Genomic DNA, 18,309 nt, shown 5'->3' with positions numbered 1-18,309 from the left:
CCCCCAAACCACCTTCGCAACCACTGCCGTTAACCCCACAGTATGCACAACCGCCACAACCACCCCAAAACCCATCGAATTCCACCCCTTCACCTGAAACCAATAACACTGCCCAGAAAAAACCCTTACCCAGTCACGAAACGCAGCCACCACACCAAAAAGTCGAAAACCGACCACCTCCACCACCTAAATCCACCTCTTTTGCATATCCAAACCTACCAACCAAAAATTCACCACAGCCGCTCTTCTCCTTTTCCTCAAATTTACCCACACCACTTCGAAAACCTACCCCCACCACTCGTAACCCTAGACCCACCACCACAACACCTCGCCCTACCTTGAAATCTTAGACCCACTACCCTATCCTTACGCTAATTCCCCAAAACCAACCCGCACTTAGTGTTTGCTGGAGGTTGCGACATTTAACCTGAAATTTTCCCAATTCCAATCAATTAGTAAACCCTAAATTAAGCAAATTGGGTGGGAAAAAACGAAAGACAACCACGACAATGACACTGTAGGTTTCGGAATTACATAAGGTTGTTGATACTAATTTCAAACCTTTTCGTCACTAACAATGGAGCTTTTACAGATGGATGAGAGTGAAAGAACAGAGGAAGAAAGAACAGAGAGGGGAGAGAGAAGGAAAAGGAGAGAGATTATAGAGGGAAGACTGAAAATTTCGAAAGGAAAATAAAAATAAAAAAAAATAAAAAAAAATGGAAAGGGAGGATTCATTAAAAGTCACGTGCATTAGGTCAACGCCGGAGTTGGCCAGTCAATGCCGGAATTCAGCCCATAGTGGTGTTTGACAACTTTTTTTTTTTATAACAGGTGGTCCTTGGCAACAAAATTTTTTTCGGGTGGTTTTTGACAAAAAAGAGTTTTTAACGGGTGATTTCTGACAAATTTTCCTAAAAATAACCCAATTTCTAAACAAATACCTCAGAAAAGCTTCAGGAATACTTCATATCACAGCATCAGTTATCATCCGAGAGGTAAATTACAACATATAATTTTCGTGTGTATATTCATTTTGAACCTTATGTTTCAATGATAAAGCTGTGTTTACTTAAATCTATCTATTTTATGAACAGAGTGTTTAACGGTGACCATGCAACAAATCGTCTGTACTTCATCCCAGATAATCAGTTATCATCCAAGAGGTAAGTTGCAAAGCAGAAACACAGAACTATCTAACTGCAGTCAGATAGCTGAACGACACACTTCAAGATTAACAAACATGGTGACATAATGCACCAAGGAGGCAAGGAGGATGTACAATTTCAAGTATAAATGATGTACGATAATCACAAAATGCTTTTTACATATTATCTCCAAGAGATATACACAAGCTTTTCATTCAGGCACTCAGGCCAAATTTTAAGAAAACAAGTATACACTACACAGCAGAAACAATTTTGATATAAAGTCACTGAGAGGAAGCTTTTCAGCTAGTTCTCATTATCTGAACCCGATTAGATAACTTCACGCCACAGCCAGCAGCAAGCCAACATTGCAAAAATGATGTCAACAATCTTTATCAGTACATATTATTTTTGTGAAGGAAATTTCAACCTATAAGAGACACCTTTTAAAGAGCACTCCTCCCCTGCCACAACGCAATAATAGTTTTTTTAACAGTCAGACACTCAGACCTTGTGATATAGTTCAGAATCAAAACAAGACCTCATTCATGCCTCGGCTTTTCATAATCAGAGTATCAGGATTCATGCCTTAATACTACAAATAACATCATACTTCAGGTTAACAAGTAATTGCAGGAGAAACAATGCAGAGTAATCTCTTATACCTTTTAGTGTTCCTTGCATTCACTTTTTCCCATTTAGTGCATCAGCTTTCCAAATTCTCATCGACACTACAGAAAAGGGATATAATAGAGCTCAATTTGTAACTAGTTAGGTAGACGTACATATACACCACACACAAAAAACCAACCTACATGGCATATAAACGAAAAGAATGCAAGTAAACTCTTACAATTTACCTAATATTTCTTCTTCGATGCACATGTTTCCTCCTCCTTCGCCTCCTCCTCTTCTTTGTTCCCTGCTGATGGTCAAGAGCTTCACTGCCAGAACCCTTCAACATAATGAGGTTCTCTATACATACTTGAGTGTCAAAACATCTAGGGAAATCGCAGACCTTAACATCTTTGATCACCATAGTCTGCAAGTCAAGTGAAACAACCCTCCAAGTATTCAGCTGCAGAAAAAGCTTCTGTCGATTCAAAGAATAGGCAATGGGCCACTCGAGAAACATAAGCTGTTGTGATTGCTTAACTTTGAACAGCCTAGCCCATGACTCCGCCACACCATATTCCTTCAAGACCCATATATCTGAGTATTCCAAGTCATTCACCATAAGACATAAACACCCTTCAAGAACCCCATCACGTAAGTTGATAAGCTGTTCCTCAAACTTAGGCTGAGGCACCTCAATAAAGCTGTTGTTACCAAGACAAAATCCAACAATCGAATACCGCTTTTCATCCTTATGCATAAATTCATGTACCCAATGCAAAGTACCATTAACAAGAACACCATCTTCACGGTAGGAAAAGAATGGGGAAGGAACATCTGGAGCCCTCACCCATGAATCCATTTTCAAGCTATAAACCATGACTTGGCTCTTGAAAGGACCAGTTCCCTCATTGCTTTGCAAAATCCTAACAAACTTATAGTCCCTAGATTCTTTTTCATACCCAAACCCAAACGAGTAGCGATGAGACAAGCTTGAGGGTTTAGGCAAAAAGGGGAGTTTCTTATAGGTTCGAGTCGTGGGATTGTACAAGAGGATAGTAAGGTGCAAATCATAATTACAGAGGCAGAGCAACCCATGGCAAGAACCCACCACATGGGCAAAACCCTGACTACGAAAGGGGTTGTCCAACTCGGTGATCCGATCAAAAGTGTCAAATTCAGCAGAAGAGAGATGGGGAGCTGAAAAAACAAATCGGAGGTTCGGATTCGATTGAGCTAGGGTTTGATCAAGATGAAGCTCGGTAAATTGAGGGGAGCTAATTAGGTAATACCATGACTTGCATACACTCTTAAATTGCATCAAGGGTTTTGCACTCCATCTTAAGAATATATTTATCAACAAATCAAAGTGAAGGTCCATAAATTCCGTCATTTTTGTTCAAAATTACAATAATTCACATAATCTGTTGTTATTCTGCACAAAAGAATCAAAATTCAAGCGATTTCAACAGAGAATTAACAAATAATATGAAGATGAAACAGGTGAATCGAGAAAATGCATATAATTTAATCAAATTAAATTAAATTGAGCAAAAATGAAATTAACACATAATTCGAAGATAAAATTATGCATGTAATTAATTCAAACATGGAAATTGAGAATATTAACAAACAATTCGAAGAATAAACATAGGAATTGAGATATTTATGCAGGTAATTGAATTGAATTGAGCAAAAAGGGGAATAAGGGAATGCAAAAAATTGAAATGTAAAATTAATTCAGCTTTCTGCAAAAAAAAATTCAAAATTGGAGCAAACCCAACAAAGAATACAATATAATTGAACAATTGAGCATAAAATTAGATAATTTTGCGCTAAATTGAATTGAATTTGAGGAAAAAATTATGTAAGGGAAGACGTAAAATGATTGAGAAAAAGTCAATGATTTAAATCGAGAAAAACAAAGATATTCGAGAAATTAAAGATTTTAATTAAATTTACAGAAAGTGGAAGATAGAATTATCAGAAAGATTACCAGAAATCGATCAAGTTATTTGAGCAAGAGAATACAGTTGCATGAAACAAAATCGATACAAGTTTCAGAATATTTGAAAATTTGTAACTGTTTATTCATTCTTCAAGTCTTTTATTTTTCTTTTTCTTTTAAGTACTTTCTTTCAACAAGAATAAAAAAATTAACGTATACTCTTGGTGCGCTACTTAGCCTCTCAGGGCACTCATTTGTTGGTAGTCGGGCACCCAAAAAAAATTGGTTATATTGCCCCTATCCGAGATGTCAATTCAGCTCATTCGGAATTGTTTTGAATCTGGTTGAAGGTTGGGCCAATTTTGAATAAGTTTCTCTCTTATTGATTTCGTATTTGGATTAGTTTGAGTTGAGTTAGATCATTTTTAATTTCATTATTATCAATAGGCTTATATTAATAAAATTACGTAGTAATCGTTATTATATTGAAAACACAATATATGAATCAAGTAGGGTCAAATCGATTCGGATTCATCCTATTAAAATATATAAGAAGTGATCTAAGTAGATCGTGTTTCTAGAGCTACACAAAGTACATCACCTAACCTAATTGGATCTAGAAAGGGTGAAGAACCATCATTGTGATTATTAGTGTTGCAAAGTCAGAGTATAAAGCATTTGTATATCTACATAATTTCACGTTTTCATTGTTGTTCTAGGCTATGTGTGGGACTAACTTGATAACATGACACACATAATAACACAATTAAGACCAAACAACCAACAACTACATTACCACAACATGACAAACCCACTTATATAGTAGTAAAATACTAGTGTGTCATCAATTATAAGTATATGGAAAATATTAGCACTTGAGTGTATGATGATAAGGAAGAAACATTAATGGACACCTTAAAAACCTTTTAGTAGATTAGATATGAGTCTTTTTTATGAGTTAACATACAATGGAAACCACAAAAATGAATCCAAGTGAACCTCGCAAGGAGGAGGAAGAAACACGAGTCGTGGTCAGCGACGAGGAGGTTGAGCAGCTTAAGCAAAGTCTTCCCAAGGAACTTTCCTTTGGTAAGCTTGAATTGATAAAATACCAAGGCTTTTGGTATGCTGTTGATACTGATTTGTTCAAGACTAGTCTCATGTTTCAAAGACACTTCAGTGCAAAAGATAGTGATCTAATTGTCGCGAGCTTTCCTAAAACCGGTACCACTTGGTTGAAAGCTTTGCTCTATAGTGTTGTCAACCGTTTCAAACACCCTAGTAACCAAAGCCCTTTGCTTACCCATCATCCACACGAGCTTGTATATCGCCTCGAAAATGACATCTATGGTGAAGCTTTTGAGTACCCTCGTCCACACCATCTTAGTGAGCTACCTTCACCGAGACTTTTCCACACCCACTTGTCCTTCACCACCCTACCGGAAACTATTAAAGCTTCTAGGTGTCGGGTTTTGTACATTGCGCGTAATCCATTGGATACAATTGTGTCATTCATGTTCTTTGTATTGAAGCCACTAAAAATGATATTGGGGGACGATTTCCAGCCTACAATTCAGGATTTCTTTGAGGATTTCTGTGCAGGGAAAATATGTCATGGTCCTTTTTTCGACCACGTGGTTGAATACTGGAAGCAGAGTTTAGAGCAACCAAACAAGGTGTTATTCCTCAAGTACGAGGATTTGAAGGAGGATCCCACCTTTCAGCTAAAGAGGGTGGCTGAATTTGTTGGTATGCCATTTTCTTGTATCGAGGAAAGTGAAGGTGCAGTTGAAGAATTGGTAGAGATGTGCAGCATTAACAACCTCAAAGAATTGGAAGTTAATAAAACCGGAGTCATCAACAAGATACATGATAAAAAGAGCTATTTTAGGAAAGGGGAGGTGGGAGATTGGAGCCATTATATAACGCCTACTATGGCGGAGAGGATGAAGAAATTGATGGAAGAAAAATTTGAGGGCACTGGTTTATCATTTCAGTTACTTCCTCACTAGTCGCAAGTTTAAAGAATGATACCCTGTATTAAGTTATGTTTACTCCCTCCGTTTTTAAATAAGTGCAACATAGGCTCTTGTCGCGATTTGTATAAATGATCAATCTTCTGGCAAACTGATCAAACTCTTTTTTAACTGAGGAAATCCATTGAAACCAATGTAAAAGATGTAGGTGACTACCGGTACCCTAGTCCACAAATCCGATTTCAAACTATAAACCATAAGTTTACTATAGAAATTCTCGGCCCCCTCACCAGAACACTGAAGAATTCTAACAAACTTATAGACTTATAGTCATCTGCGACACTATCATAACCAAATTCATGAATAAAAATGTGTGTGAGACGAGCAACATGAGATGGCCTAGGTAAATAAGGGAGTAATTTATAGGTAAATAGCCACAATTATAATTTATTAGTTGCTTGGTCTTTTACATACTTTGATCCATCAATGATTCTAAATTTATGTTTTGTCAAGTATGACTGATGACTACGCCATTATTGGATTGTACATCTCAAAAATAGTCAAATTTGTCCAAGTTACCCAACATTCATACTTCGTATATTCTAAGAAGGCCAATCTCATAGATTCATCATCCATGTTCGATAAATCTCTTTAATTATAACTTCTATTAAATTATACAAGTATTTTGTGTATCTAGCCATACTAATTTAATTTAAGTTATTTAATTACTTCAAAAAAAAAAAACCCAATTGAAATTTTATACTCACATGTATTCGTCCTTTAAATTTATTCATTGGTTTAGATATCCGACCAATAAGAACATACAGTAGTGATTATGGACCAATACAATTCTCAAACATATGCATTCACATAAATTCATGGTGTCTTTGACTTTAGTTTAATTATCACCCTTGACACCTCATGTAGTCATGTACATAAATCCTATTCCTAATTACTGTAACATAAACATTTACCTAAAAACATTTTCCATCTCTAGATTTTTTTTTTTTTTTTTTTTTTTTTTTTTGAGTAATAGAATGCATGTAGCTTTCATTCATCAATAAATCCAATTTCACTTCTTTAGAGTGCATCATCTCCAATGATAAGTAAATTTCCAAGTTTGATGTGTTTATAAAAGTTACAACTAAGCCAATCAAGTCATGAATCTTGATTAAATGTCTTATTATTATTTTCATCACATGTTAGTTGTTACGTATAAGGCAAGTAGTAAATGACATGGAAAATAGTATGAATTATTTAACTCCCATGTCATCCTTTCGAATAAAATTTATTAGTTAATTCCATAATTTGAATAATAGTAGATTAGTAGATATTGATTAAAAAAAATACATTAGTTAATTCCAAACTTTGAATGGTTAGCTGCTAGAACATTCATCTAATTAAAATAAGCTATTTTCTTAAACTTGATCTACCCTAAGCTAGATATTGGACCACTAAGCTTATGGAATAATATACTAAGTATATGATTGTGATATACATACAGACATACTCGTGTTGTCTTATAGGCATTTGATCAATCATATCATTGTAAACCTCAAATCAAAGAAGTTTGAAATAATAATTGAGTATCTTAATATATATTAGGATTCTGAATTTACTAAATTTAACTTTCCATGAACTAATATCAATTAGCGCACGGATTTTGGTCAAAAATATTAGACATGCCAGAATTTGAGTTACTAAAGCAAGCTCTCATGCAAAAACTAATCACTATACCGCAATATTTTGTACTCTGTAAGTAATATAGAGTTATTTAAGTTTTTTTTACGAAGTACTAAAAATTCAACGTTTTAAAACTAAAATTGTTTCGGGGTTTTCTGATGTCCTGCGGGAGAGTTACAATTCCGAGACTGGAACCGGACGCCTGTACCTGCAAAACAACGGAGACTCCTGGTGGTGGGAGCTCCGCCTCCGACGGTCAAGTTAGTACTTGATTAAGGAGTAATTAATGCGGAAATTAAAGTGATTGGGTCTCTCTAGGTGAGAGTGTTTAATGTATGTAATCTGCTTTTTAGCATGCAATTCATGTAATCCCCCTTAATGAGGATTAAGGGAGGTATTTATAACCTTGGAAAACGTGTCAATCCTAGGTTTAGGTTAACCTAGGGCTGATTGGGCTTCCCTCGGAAGTTGGGCCTGGGTGGCCGGTTTCTCCATTAGGCATGGAGTATGCCACGTGTCATGACATAATAGGTCCAAGGTGGACAAATAAGCGTGTGCCACGTGACAAGCCCTGACAGTTCCAACTGGGGGACACTTGGCAGGACCTGATTGGCCCACGTGGCGCATTCCGATTGGTGGGAGCAAAATCCCCTAATCATTTGCCCCTCACAGGTGGCACGTGACTGGTCACGTGTTACCTGTGACAGGTGTCGCACTGTAACAGGCGACAGCCTGCTACAGGTGTCACTCGGCGAAAGGCCGAGAGATTTTCCCGCCCAAATTATGAATTCTGGAAGTGACCCTTCGCCTTCTCACTTCGCCTATATAAGGGAGTGTTGACTTCAGTCATTTTCACACTTGAGAACTTTGTGAGAGAACATTCGGACCCCTGAACTTGCTCTGACATTTTGGACCCTTTCTGCCTACCGCCTGCCCTGACAAGCCGACTGCACAGGATTTTCAGAACTCCATCAACGTCACTCGCTCAGGTAACCGTCGGTTCTATTACTCTTAATTTTCTCTTTATTTTATTCTTTTTTGAAATGGCACCACGGAAGCACACGACACGACCTAGGTTAGTGATCAGCCGGTCACTGGGGACGGCTGAATCTAGGACTAGGAGTGCCGCCTGCCCTTTTCCGGAACCATCTTTGCCCTTTATACAAAGTCCGACCGTATCTGTGTCTATGCAGAGCATGATGGCCAGAACAAAAAAGACTGCCAGGATCTCAAACTCAGACGGCTCCTCCCACAGGGTGCCGATTAGTGAAACATCTGACCAGGCGCCAGATGTGGAGGTGAAACAAAGCGGCTTGAAAGCCGGAAGTTCTGAGGGAGGAGTCAAAGTGACCCCTTCCCATTTTACAGTTGACAATTCTTCATTTTTCTCCTGCTCCTTTTAAAGGAGAGGAGGCGGGCCCCTCCGGGAGAGGGGAGGAGTCGTCCTCTTCGGACTCGTCAGAGGACGATTCCGAGTCTAGCTCTTCTGGCCGTGCTTCTCTGGACTCAGAAGAGAAAAACAGTCGCCTGCAAGAGGCGAGGCTTTCTCACGCAGTTGAGAAGGGGGACGATTGGGCGGAGCCATCCGCCTCTCACCGAGAGCAAAATACCCCCTACTACTGCACGGTACCTCGGGGCCGGATCACAGCCATGCAAGAGAAAGTGGAGAGCTTTATCGCAAACCACACAATGGGCCCCGGCTTTTTAGTGTTTGTGCCGGATCCAGAAGACACAGTCGTCTGGCCGGCTGGTACCAGTTATGATAGCGCCTGCTTTGGCTGCTACGAGGCGGCCATCAAGGCTGGGTTGGGCTTCCCACTACATCCGGCTGTTCAGCGGATCTTGGATGGGTATGAGTTGGGGTTATGGCAGTTAGCCCCGAACTCCTGGGTCAACGTACTCGGCTATGTGGCCGGGTGCGAACTGCACGGGGTGGAGCCGAGCTTCGAGGCTTTCGCCCACATGAACTACCTCAGTCGGACCCCTAAGGCAGGCGGTACCGGCTGGTATCAATTGACGAGCCACAGGGGCTACCTCATGACGAGAGGTAAAGCAAACAAATGGAAGGACTGGCGGTGCACCTTCTTCATCATTGAGAGTTCAGACACAGAGCTGAACAAGCGCTTCAACAGGTGGAACAGGAATCCGCCCCTTCTTGCAGGCGGCCGTAGCATGCCGCCTGTTCCCCCCAAGGCTAAGAAAGAGATCCTAGATAAAGGACTCTTTAAAGTAGAGTCGAAGGTGAACTCTACTTCAGGGGTACGAGAGCAAGTACCCCTGCACTGCGTCCCGAGCTTCAAATGGCTCTACGACGAGTAATTTTTGGCCGCCTGTGGCCTCAGCAGTCGGTGCTCAAGAGGTAGTCGGCCTGTCGAATACTCTGCTGTTCCGTGCATTTTGTTATAACTTTTATTAACTTTGCTGTTTGTTTTTGCAGCGGACGCCATGAGCAAAATTACCGCCTCCAAGACTGCGGCGGCCATGTTGCGGGCCTCCATCATGCAACAGTCTTCAACCGACTCCCCCAACAAGGGGGCACCCTTGGTGGGCTTCAAACCTTTCACCCTCTTTTTGGAGTTGTGTTTATGCATATACTGACTTTTTTCTTCTTTTTTAGACGGGCGCTCCAAGAGCTTCTTCTTCCCAACAGCCGGACCCCAAGGCCCGGAGGACGACTGTTGCGAGCTCTCCTGGTTCTGCCAGGAAACATGTGGCGGCTGAGAAACAGCCGGCCACTTCTTCTAAAACTCCAGCTGGGCCACCTAGAAGTATGAAATTGTCTTTGTAAATTTTAGACTTGCTCCCTTCTTTACTAGGTCTAATTCCAGGTCGCCTGTTTTCTTTTTGTTTGGAAACTGACGCCTGTTCCTTTTTACTTAGGCCCTGCTCCGAGTGAACGGCCTTCGCAAGCCGCTTGACCGGAAGAACAAAGAGGTAAAGGCTGCAAAAGCTATGGCCGCCTCTGACTGTGATAAGGCAATGTTTCAAATTGCTCAAAATGAAGTTCTGACCATTGATATTCTTTATTATCAGGCGCAGGCTACCGCCGCTATCCGGGCTCAGTTAGAGGCGGCCCAGAAGAGGAATATCGAGCTGGAGGCGACCATCAACAATCTCAAGGCCGAGCTGAGACCTCTTCGCCAAAAGATGTCCTCATACGAAGCCTTGGAGAAATCCTTGGCCAACGTAAAGGAACGCCTGGTGACCCAGGAGAAGAGTCTTACTCAGGAGCTCTCGGAAAAGGCCGAGCAAGAAAAGAAAGAGCTGGTCCGGGAGATGATGGAAGACTCTGCTCAAATCCAGCGCATGACTTGGGGCCGCCTCTTCCCCAATGCCGACTTTGCCTCATGGGAAAAAACGTACCGCCAGTGTTCTGATAGGTATAATCAAGAGATCCTGGCGGCTGCTGAGGAAGAGGCGTTGGAGGACACGTTGGAGGAGGAGGAGCAGCCGGTAGTGGCGCTTGTGCCGCTTGGGGGTAATGCATCAAAGAAGGATGCAGCTGAAGCCGAGTCCAGCAAGAAGAGTGCTGACCAGGCGGCAGCTGCTAATATTGAAGACCTGCCCCCTTCTTAAGCTTTAAGTCTTCTTTCCACGGCCTGCGTGCCGTTTGTTTGTATTTACCCGGTCAAGGGGCCGGGGCTCTGAATATTTTGCCGGTCTTTGACGACCGGCCTCTTTTTAATGAATTTTTTTGTTTTACTTGCTTCAAATTTGTTTAAGTATTGAATATTCTGATATCCAATTGTACACTATACCGACTGTTTTACATGGCCGATAGTTGCAGACAGGTACGGATAGTTAGTCACGCCGCCTATGCCCCTGGACGACTGGTTGTCTGTTTCCAGGCTAGACGATCAGTCGGCCATTTATCCAATCGGTATTCAAACCATTTTAAAGACTGGATCCCCTTTTAGGCAGGCGGTCCTGTCATTTGTAAAATTAACCAAGTAGGAAAGTGGTCTGACCAAGTAAACATGATTGTTACCTAGTTGCCAAGTAAATGAGTAGTAGAGGTATCAAGCGGTGGGTACCGGTTGTTCCCCTTTATTCGCCAATGTTTGTTGGCTTTTAACTCATAAGTTGTTAACCTAGCAGGAGTAGTGGTTGAGAGCCCCTGTTTGCTAAAAACAGGCGGACGACTCATACCTTTTAGGCTGATCCCCTTGATTCGCCAATGTTTGTTGGCTATTAACCCGAGTGGTTACCTAGTAGGAATAGGGGTTTGAGATCCCCTGTTTGCCAAAAAACAGGCGGTCTACTCAAACCTTTTAGGTTCCATACCAAGTTTGAGGGAGTGACTATGAGTTAACGTTGGTGTTACTCAGTCGCCGTCACTCTTGCTTGAGAAGTAGAGGTACCAGGCGGCGGAGGCCGGCTAGACCCCTTGATTCGCCAATGTTTGTTGGCTATTAACTCAAGAGGTACCCCCTGCATTTATCCCAAGTAATACAGGCGGTCATCTGACTCAGATGTTAACTGCTACCACTGGTTTGGTTAGTGATACAGTTATCCTTGTCTCAAAAACGGCTACGTGGTTGCCCTTGGGGGCAGTCGTATAGGTGCCGTGTAATTAGTTTATAGAGCAATGTTCCACCCAAAAGAGAGCTGCTCTCTGCGACGAATTTCATCCGGAGGGATGCCGCCGGACGCCTGCTATGATGTTGGGACAGGTCGTATTAGTTTTGAAGATTGGATCAGTTGGCTGGGCGCTTGGTCTGATCATTCGGCCTGTGGCCTTGGTTAGTTCTTGGTGAACGTATGTGCTAAGTAAGAGGAGGGTAGCCGCCTGTTTAGGCACAGGGTCGGCCAGGCCCTAATCATTTTTAGCTAAGTATAAGGGGGGTGGCTGTGTGTTTGGAACCAGTCGGCCCTCTTCTATGGGGAGTAGCCGACTATATGTCCAGACAGCATGCCCCTATGGTGATAGAGTAAAATATTCAATGGAGAGTAGCCGACTGTAAAGGTACAGACGGCATGCCCCTCTGAAGATAGAGTAAAATACTCAATGGAGAGTAGCCGACTGTAAAGGTACAGACGGCTCGCCCCTCTGAAGATAGAGTAAAATACTTAATGGAGAGTAGCCGACTGTAAAGGTACAGACGACATGCCCCTCTAAGAGTAAAATACTCAATGGAGAGTAGCCGACTGTTTGTTAGTAGGCGTGTCCCTCTTAGTACAAAATTGAATATCAAGTATGCAAACTTTTATTAAGTAGCCCTTGACTATTTACATCATTCAAAAGAAATATTTCTTAAGATTATCTACATTCCAAGTTCGAGGCAACGGTTGTCCGTCTGGTGTTCCCAGACGGTAGGTACCGTCCCTGACCTCTTCACAGATTCGGTAGGGTCCTTCCCAGTTAGGAGTTAGTTTGCCAGACTCATTAGCCCTACCAACTGCTTCCATTTTTCTAAGTACAAAGTTTCCCACTTTGAGTGGACGCCTGTGTACTTTTTTGTTGTATGATCTAGTCATTCTTAGGCGGTAAATTTCATGGCACAAGACAGCATTGCCCCTCCTTTCAAGAAGTGAGTCTAATGCCAGGCGCATGGCTTCCCAGTTTGCCTCTTCGTCATATAGCATTACTCGAAGAGTCGGCTCGTAGTGTTCTATTGGAAGAACAGCTTCCGCACCATAAGTTAGGAGGAATGGAGTTTCTCCAGTCGCCCCTTTTTCAGTCGTCCTAATGGCCCAGAGAACATGTGGTAGTTCATCTGCCCATAGGCCGCCTGCTCGTTCAATCTTTTTCTTGAGACCGTCTGAGATGATTTTATTAAAGGCTTCTACCTGGCCGTTTGCTTGTGGACGGCCGACAGATGCAAAGTAGTGTGCAATTCCTTGGTCACCCAACCAGCTTTTGAGAACAGACGTCTCAAATTGGGGACCATTATCAAAAACCATAGACATGGGAACCCCGAACCGAGTGATGACATTTTTCCAAATGAATGAAATTACATCCTTCGTCTTGATTCCCTTTACAGCCTCCGCCTCTACCCATTTAGTGAAGTAGTCGACGGCAACAAGTATGTACCTCCTTCCGCCTGTAGCAGGCGTATATGGACCTAGAATATCCATGCCCCACTTAGCAAACGGTAGTGGGCTATGAATGGTAATGAGGTCAGTAGCCGGACGGTGAATTAGTTTGCCAAACCTTTGGCACTTGTCATATTTTTTCACCATCACCATCGCATCTGCTTCTAAAGTAGGCCAAAAGTAGCCCTGCCGCCTTGCCCGTTGAGCAAGCGTCCTACCGCCTATATGGGAAGCACAGTAACCAGAGTGAAGATCGTCTAGTATCTCTCGCCCCTTTTCTGGAGTAACACATTTTAAGAAGGGTTGAAGGTACCCTCTTTTGTGAAGTTCTCCCTTTATTATTTCAAAACTAGTTGCTCGTTTTTTCAGTGCTGCCGCCCGTTGATGATCATCCGGCAGGGTACCGTTTGTCAGATATGCCCTGATTGGATCCATCCAGGTTGAGCTTCTGTCTAAGATTCCAATAGGTTCTTCCTCGATGCTTCTCCTCTCCATTACTTCCCAAAAAACAATTCGAGGAGTATCACAGGAGGCGGATGATGCTAATTTTGAAAGTGCATCCGCCTGGTTGTTTTCTGATCTCGGCACTTGGATCAGATGGAAATCCTCAAGGGAGCCGATTGCTTGTCGGACCGCCTGTAAATACTTGATCATGGCCGGATGGGTTGCTTCGTATTCGCCATTGTACTGACTCACTATCAATTGTGAATCGGAACAGGCGTCTATTTTTCTTGCCCCTGACGCCTTGCACATGCGGATTCCGGCTAGTAAAGCTTCATATTCTGCCTCATTGTTTGAGGCCTGAAAACTGAAGCGTAGAGCATACTCGTACCTGTCGCCCTCTGGCGACTGACATATGACGCCTGCTCCACAACCATTTGAAGTAGAGCTTCCATCCACATATACCTTCCAGACTTGGTCTGGAACTTGAGAGTCAGGAGGACGAGTCATCTCAACAATAAAGTCAGCAAAGGCTTGCCCCTTCACTGCTTTTCTAGGCTCGAAAGTAACTTCGAGGCTCTGTATTTTTATGGCCCATTTGATCATTCGGCCTGACGACTCCATGATGGTCAGTGGCCGCTTGATAGGTTGGTCTGTATACACGACGACTGCATGTGCCAAAAAGTAGGGCTTCAATTTTTTAACAGCCATGAAGAGTGCAAGACCAAATTTCTCCACTAAGGGATACCTCAACTCGGCATTTTTCAGTACATGACTGACAAAGTAGACCGGGAGCTGACAGCCGTCTCTTTCAGCAAGGAGAACAGCGCTTAACGCATGATCAGAGACGGCCAGGTACATGTAGAGTACTTCTTTGGGCAAAGGGCTGACCAGCCTCGGCAAGGAATGCAAGTGAAATTTCAATTTCTGGAAGGCCGTCTCAGCATCCGGCCCCCATTCAAACCTTGCCTTTTTCTTAATTGCCTGGAAAAAGTATAGGCATTTGTCGCCTGATCGACTTAGAAATCTTCCCAAGGCCGCCAGACAACCTGTTAACTTCTGAACCTCTCGGATGGTACGAGGCGACTGCATGTCAATGACCGCCTGCACCTTCTCAGGGTTCGCCTCTATTCCTCTCTGATTGATAAGGAAACCGAGAAATTTCCCAGACTCAACTCCAAAGACACATTTCTTGGGATTGAGCATGACATGGTGCCGCCTGAGTGTGGAGAAAGTTTCTCGGAGGTCCGACAGATGATCTTTCTCAAGTTTAGACTTGACAATCATATCATCAATATATGCCTCGACATTTCTCCCAATTTGATCAAAGAACACAGTGTTTATCATTCGCTGGAAAGTGGCCGGGGCATTCTTAAGACCAAACGACATGACCGTGTAACAGTATAACCCCTGATCAGTGACGAAGGCCGTCTTCTCCTGATCTTTCTTCCATAAAGGAATTTGATGGAAACCAGAGTAGGCGTCCATAAAGCTCATCAAAGCATGGCCGGCTGTTGAGTCGACCAGGTTATCAATTTTAGGCAGAGGGTAACTGTCTTTGGGGCACGCCTTGTTTAAGTCTGTGTAGTCTACACACATTCGCCAGGTGCCATTCGGTTTTTTAACAAGCACTACATTTGCAACCTAGTCTGGGAAGTAACATTGCCGAATGAACCCTGCATCAAGTAATTTTTTAACTTCGGCGGCTGCCGCCTGACTTCTTTCTTCGCCATGGTTCCGCTTCTTCTGCCGTACCGGCTTCTTTTTCGGATCCACGGCCAGTTTATGTACCGCCAGATCAGGACGAATGCCTGGCATTTCATGGACTTCGAATGCAAAGATGTCCTTCTATTCTTTCAATAGTTTGTGGAAGTCGTCACCTAGGACTCTCAGAGCAGTCGTCCCAACTTTGACTGTTCGGTCAGGACGCGAGTCGTCTAGGATCAGGTCCGTATGCTCACCAGCCGGCTGAGGGCGGAATTCATCCGACCGCTCCTCTGCCAATGATTGTTATTTTCTATCTTTTCGTGCGGCCCCTGTCTGGGATGCCTTTCTCTTCTTGCCGCCTGCTTCTTGAACAGGCGCACTCTCCTTGACATTGTCAAGGTCTAGTTTTCCACCACTCGACCCAGTGGCCATAACAGTGGGATTGACATCCGAGAGATAGCACTCTCGGGCCATCCTCTGATCTCCCCTTAGGGACCCGACTGTTCCATTATCCCTCTCAAACTTGAGCAACATAAGAGATGGGATTATAACAGCCTTGGAATTATTCAGGGTTGGTCGTCCCCACAGACGGCGCCAAAATGTTTCGGGGTTTTCTGATGTCCTGCGGGAGAGTTACAATTCCGAGACTGGAACCGGACTACCATGTGTCGTCCTTCCCCTTTTTCGCCCAGGCGGATGGGTAAATCCACTCGTCCCAGTGGGTGGACGACTCCTCCTCCAAACCCTACTAAAGGGTGGGATACCGGATGTATGCAATTAGTCTGATATTTTAGTTTCGACAGACATTTGCTACTGATGAGATCTGAGGAGCTTCCGGTATCTATGAGGATTCGGCCAACTCTCTGGTTGGCCACTTTACATTCAATAACGATAGGGTCGTCATGCGGCCCTCTTACCCCTCCTAGATCTTCTTCAGTGATGACAATCTCAGGAAATGAATATTTGGAGGGCCGTTCTTGGTGAACGGAATTTACATCTAACCGTCTGATGTTGTCTTTGTTGCCCCTAATAGTGGGGCCGCCTCCTGAGAAGCCTCCTGCAATGGTGTAGACGACTGCATCATCTGTGTCGGAGCTTTCGGCCTGTTGATTCTTTTTTGCCGACTGCTTTTTCGAGGAAGTGTTCCCCGTAGATTTCTTGACATAAGTGTTAAGATCAACTTGCTCAGCCAGGCGGTCCAGATACCGCATGAGACTGATGCAGTCATTGGTGTGATGACCAACATCTTCATGATAATCACATAATTTTTCTTGGTTCCGATTGTTTGCAGAACCCTTCATGGGGACCGGCTTCTCAATTGAGATCCGTCCCTTGATTTCTTTTAGGATAAACTGGTTATCCTTGTTAAACGCATACTTTGGGGAGTATGGTTTGAATTCTTTTTTCTTTTTCTGGGCCGGCTGTTTAGAGGAATCAGCCGCCCAGACCTCTTTTCTCTTCTCGTCTTTGTTTGACGACTGTTTCTGTCGTCCTTCTCTTTTGTCGAACCTTTTCCCGTCCGACTGTTTTCCCGTACTACAAAGATCAGTCGCCTGTATATAGGCTTCTACTTCAATCAAGGCCTCTTGAAGAGTCGCCACCCTCTTTCGGACCAAATCAAATTTGAAGGTCGACCCGTCTTTGAGACCTTTGAAAAAGTCAGTATAGGCTAATTCATCCGGTAACCCTTGAATCTGTATTCTCATCAGGTTAAACCGCCTGATGTAAGAACGAAGCCCTTCCTTCTCGCCCTGCTGAATTGTTCCTAAATCAAGGGTCGTCTTCTTCGCAGGGATGTTCATGGCGAAGTTGGAGGTGAATAAGTAAGCAAGCGTCCTGAAGTTATTTACACAACCAGTCGACAGGTTGCCGAACCATTGTTGTGCGATTCCTTTGAGAGTCGCTGGGAAACACTTGCACCAAGTGGGATCATCCAACCCTTGAAGGTACATCAGGTTGGTGAATGCCATCAGATGGTCTTCTGGGTTAGTAGTGCCGTCATAGGCGCCTACTAATACATTTTTCACTTTGGCCGGCTGAGCGGCTTCAGTAATTTCCTTGGAGAAGGCCGACGGCTGTTCGCCAATTCTAAGCAACCGTAGCTGTCAGTCCATAGGTTGGACGTTTTTTGCTGCATGTCCACCAAACGGAGATGGCTGTAAGAAATACTGTTGTTGCGGTACAAACGGTAAGTTTGGTACCGCCTGGTCGCTATGATAGCCGGACTGACGGGAGGTGCCGCCTGACTGACTCTCATGATACGACTGAGTATGCCTCATCGAGGTATTTCGCAGACTGTCTTGGAAGTTTGAAGTAGAGGCCGACTCTGACAATCGGTCACTCTTCTTCTGCTCTAGCAGTAGCCGAGCGTCTGTGTATGATTTCCTCGACCCGTCCGCCTGAATATGACGAACAGGTTTCCTATTTCCTGGAGTAGGAAAACGGTATTTTGTGAAATCAAGGGCAGGTGGCTCCCGCTTCCTAGATTTAGGATGAGGAGTCGCCTCTCGCCCTTGAACTGGTTTCCTCTTCAGTGAAGTGGAAGGTTTCTTAGCCGACTGCTCCTTGTCCAGAGCAGGCGGCTTCTTGTTGATCAACTCTTGAATTTCTCCCTTGAAGTCCCTCATGAAGGTCATGAGTTCGTTCCTTGTGATGGGAGCAGACCCATCAGTCGGCTGCTGCCGAACAGGCGGTGCGCCTGCTGGCTCGCTTCCAGTTTGAAGATGTTCCCGTTCCCTCCTTTCGGTATGACGGG

The 18,309-nt window shown here is 43.4% G+C and overlaps 2 protein-coding genes across 2 annotated transcripts; one reads left to right on the top strand and one right to left on the bottom strand.

Annotated features, from left to right (window-relative positions):
• Positions 1 to 1,247: 1,247 nt before the first annotated feature.
• On the bottom strand, positions 1,248 to 3,981 carry LOC110731245 (F-box protein CPR30-like). The gene is made up of 4 exons (XM_021911088.1): positions 3,760 to 3,981; positions 2,009 to 3,198; positions 1,814 to 1,879; positions 1,248 to 1,612 (listed from the first exon to the last, which is right to left on the bottom strand). Exons 2-3 carry the CDS (start codon positions 3,154 to 3,156, stop codon positions 1,855 to 1,857), a joined length of 1,173 nt encoding a protein of 390 aa, XP_021766780.1. The 5' UTR covers positions 3,157 to 3,198; positions 3,760 to 3,981; the 3' UTR covers positions 1,248 to 1,612; positions 1,814 to 1,854.
• Positions 3,982 to 4,501: 520 nt separating this feature from the next.
• Positions 4,502 to 5,742, top strand: LOC110731104 (cytosolic sulfotransferase 8-like). The gene has a single exon (XM_021910942.1). It carries the CDS (start codon positions 4,680 to 4,682, stop codon positions 5,721 to 5,723), a length of 1,044 nt encoding a protein of 347 aa, XP_021766634.1. The 5' UTR covers positions 4,502 to 4,679; the 3' UTR covers positions 5,724 to 5,742.
• The last annotated feature ends 12,567 nt before the right edge of the window (positions 5,743 to 18,309 follow it).

Source organism: Chenopodium quinoa, unplaced genomic scaffold (genome assembly GCF_001683475.1).
Source record: "Chenopodium quinoa cultivar QQ74 unplaced genomic scaffold, ASM168347v1, whole genome shotgun sequence".
In the NCBI taxonomy this organism is placed as follows: domain Eukaryota; kingdom Viridiplantae; phylum Streptophyta; class Magnoliopsida; order Caryophyllales; family Amaranthaceae; genus Chenopodium; species Chenopodium quinoa.
This window is presented reverse-complemented; position numbering and strand designations above follow the sequence as displayed.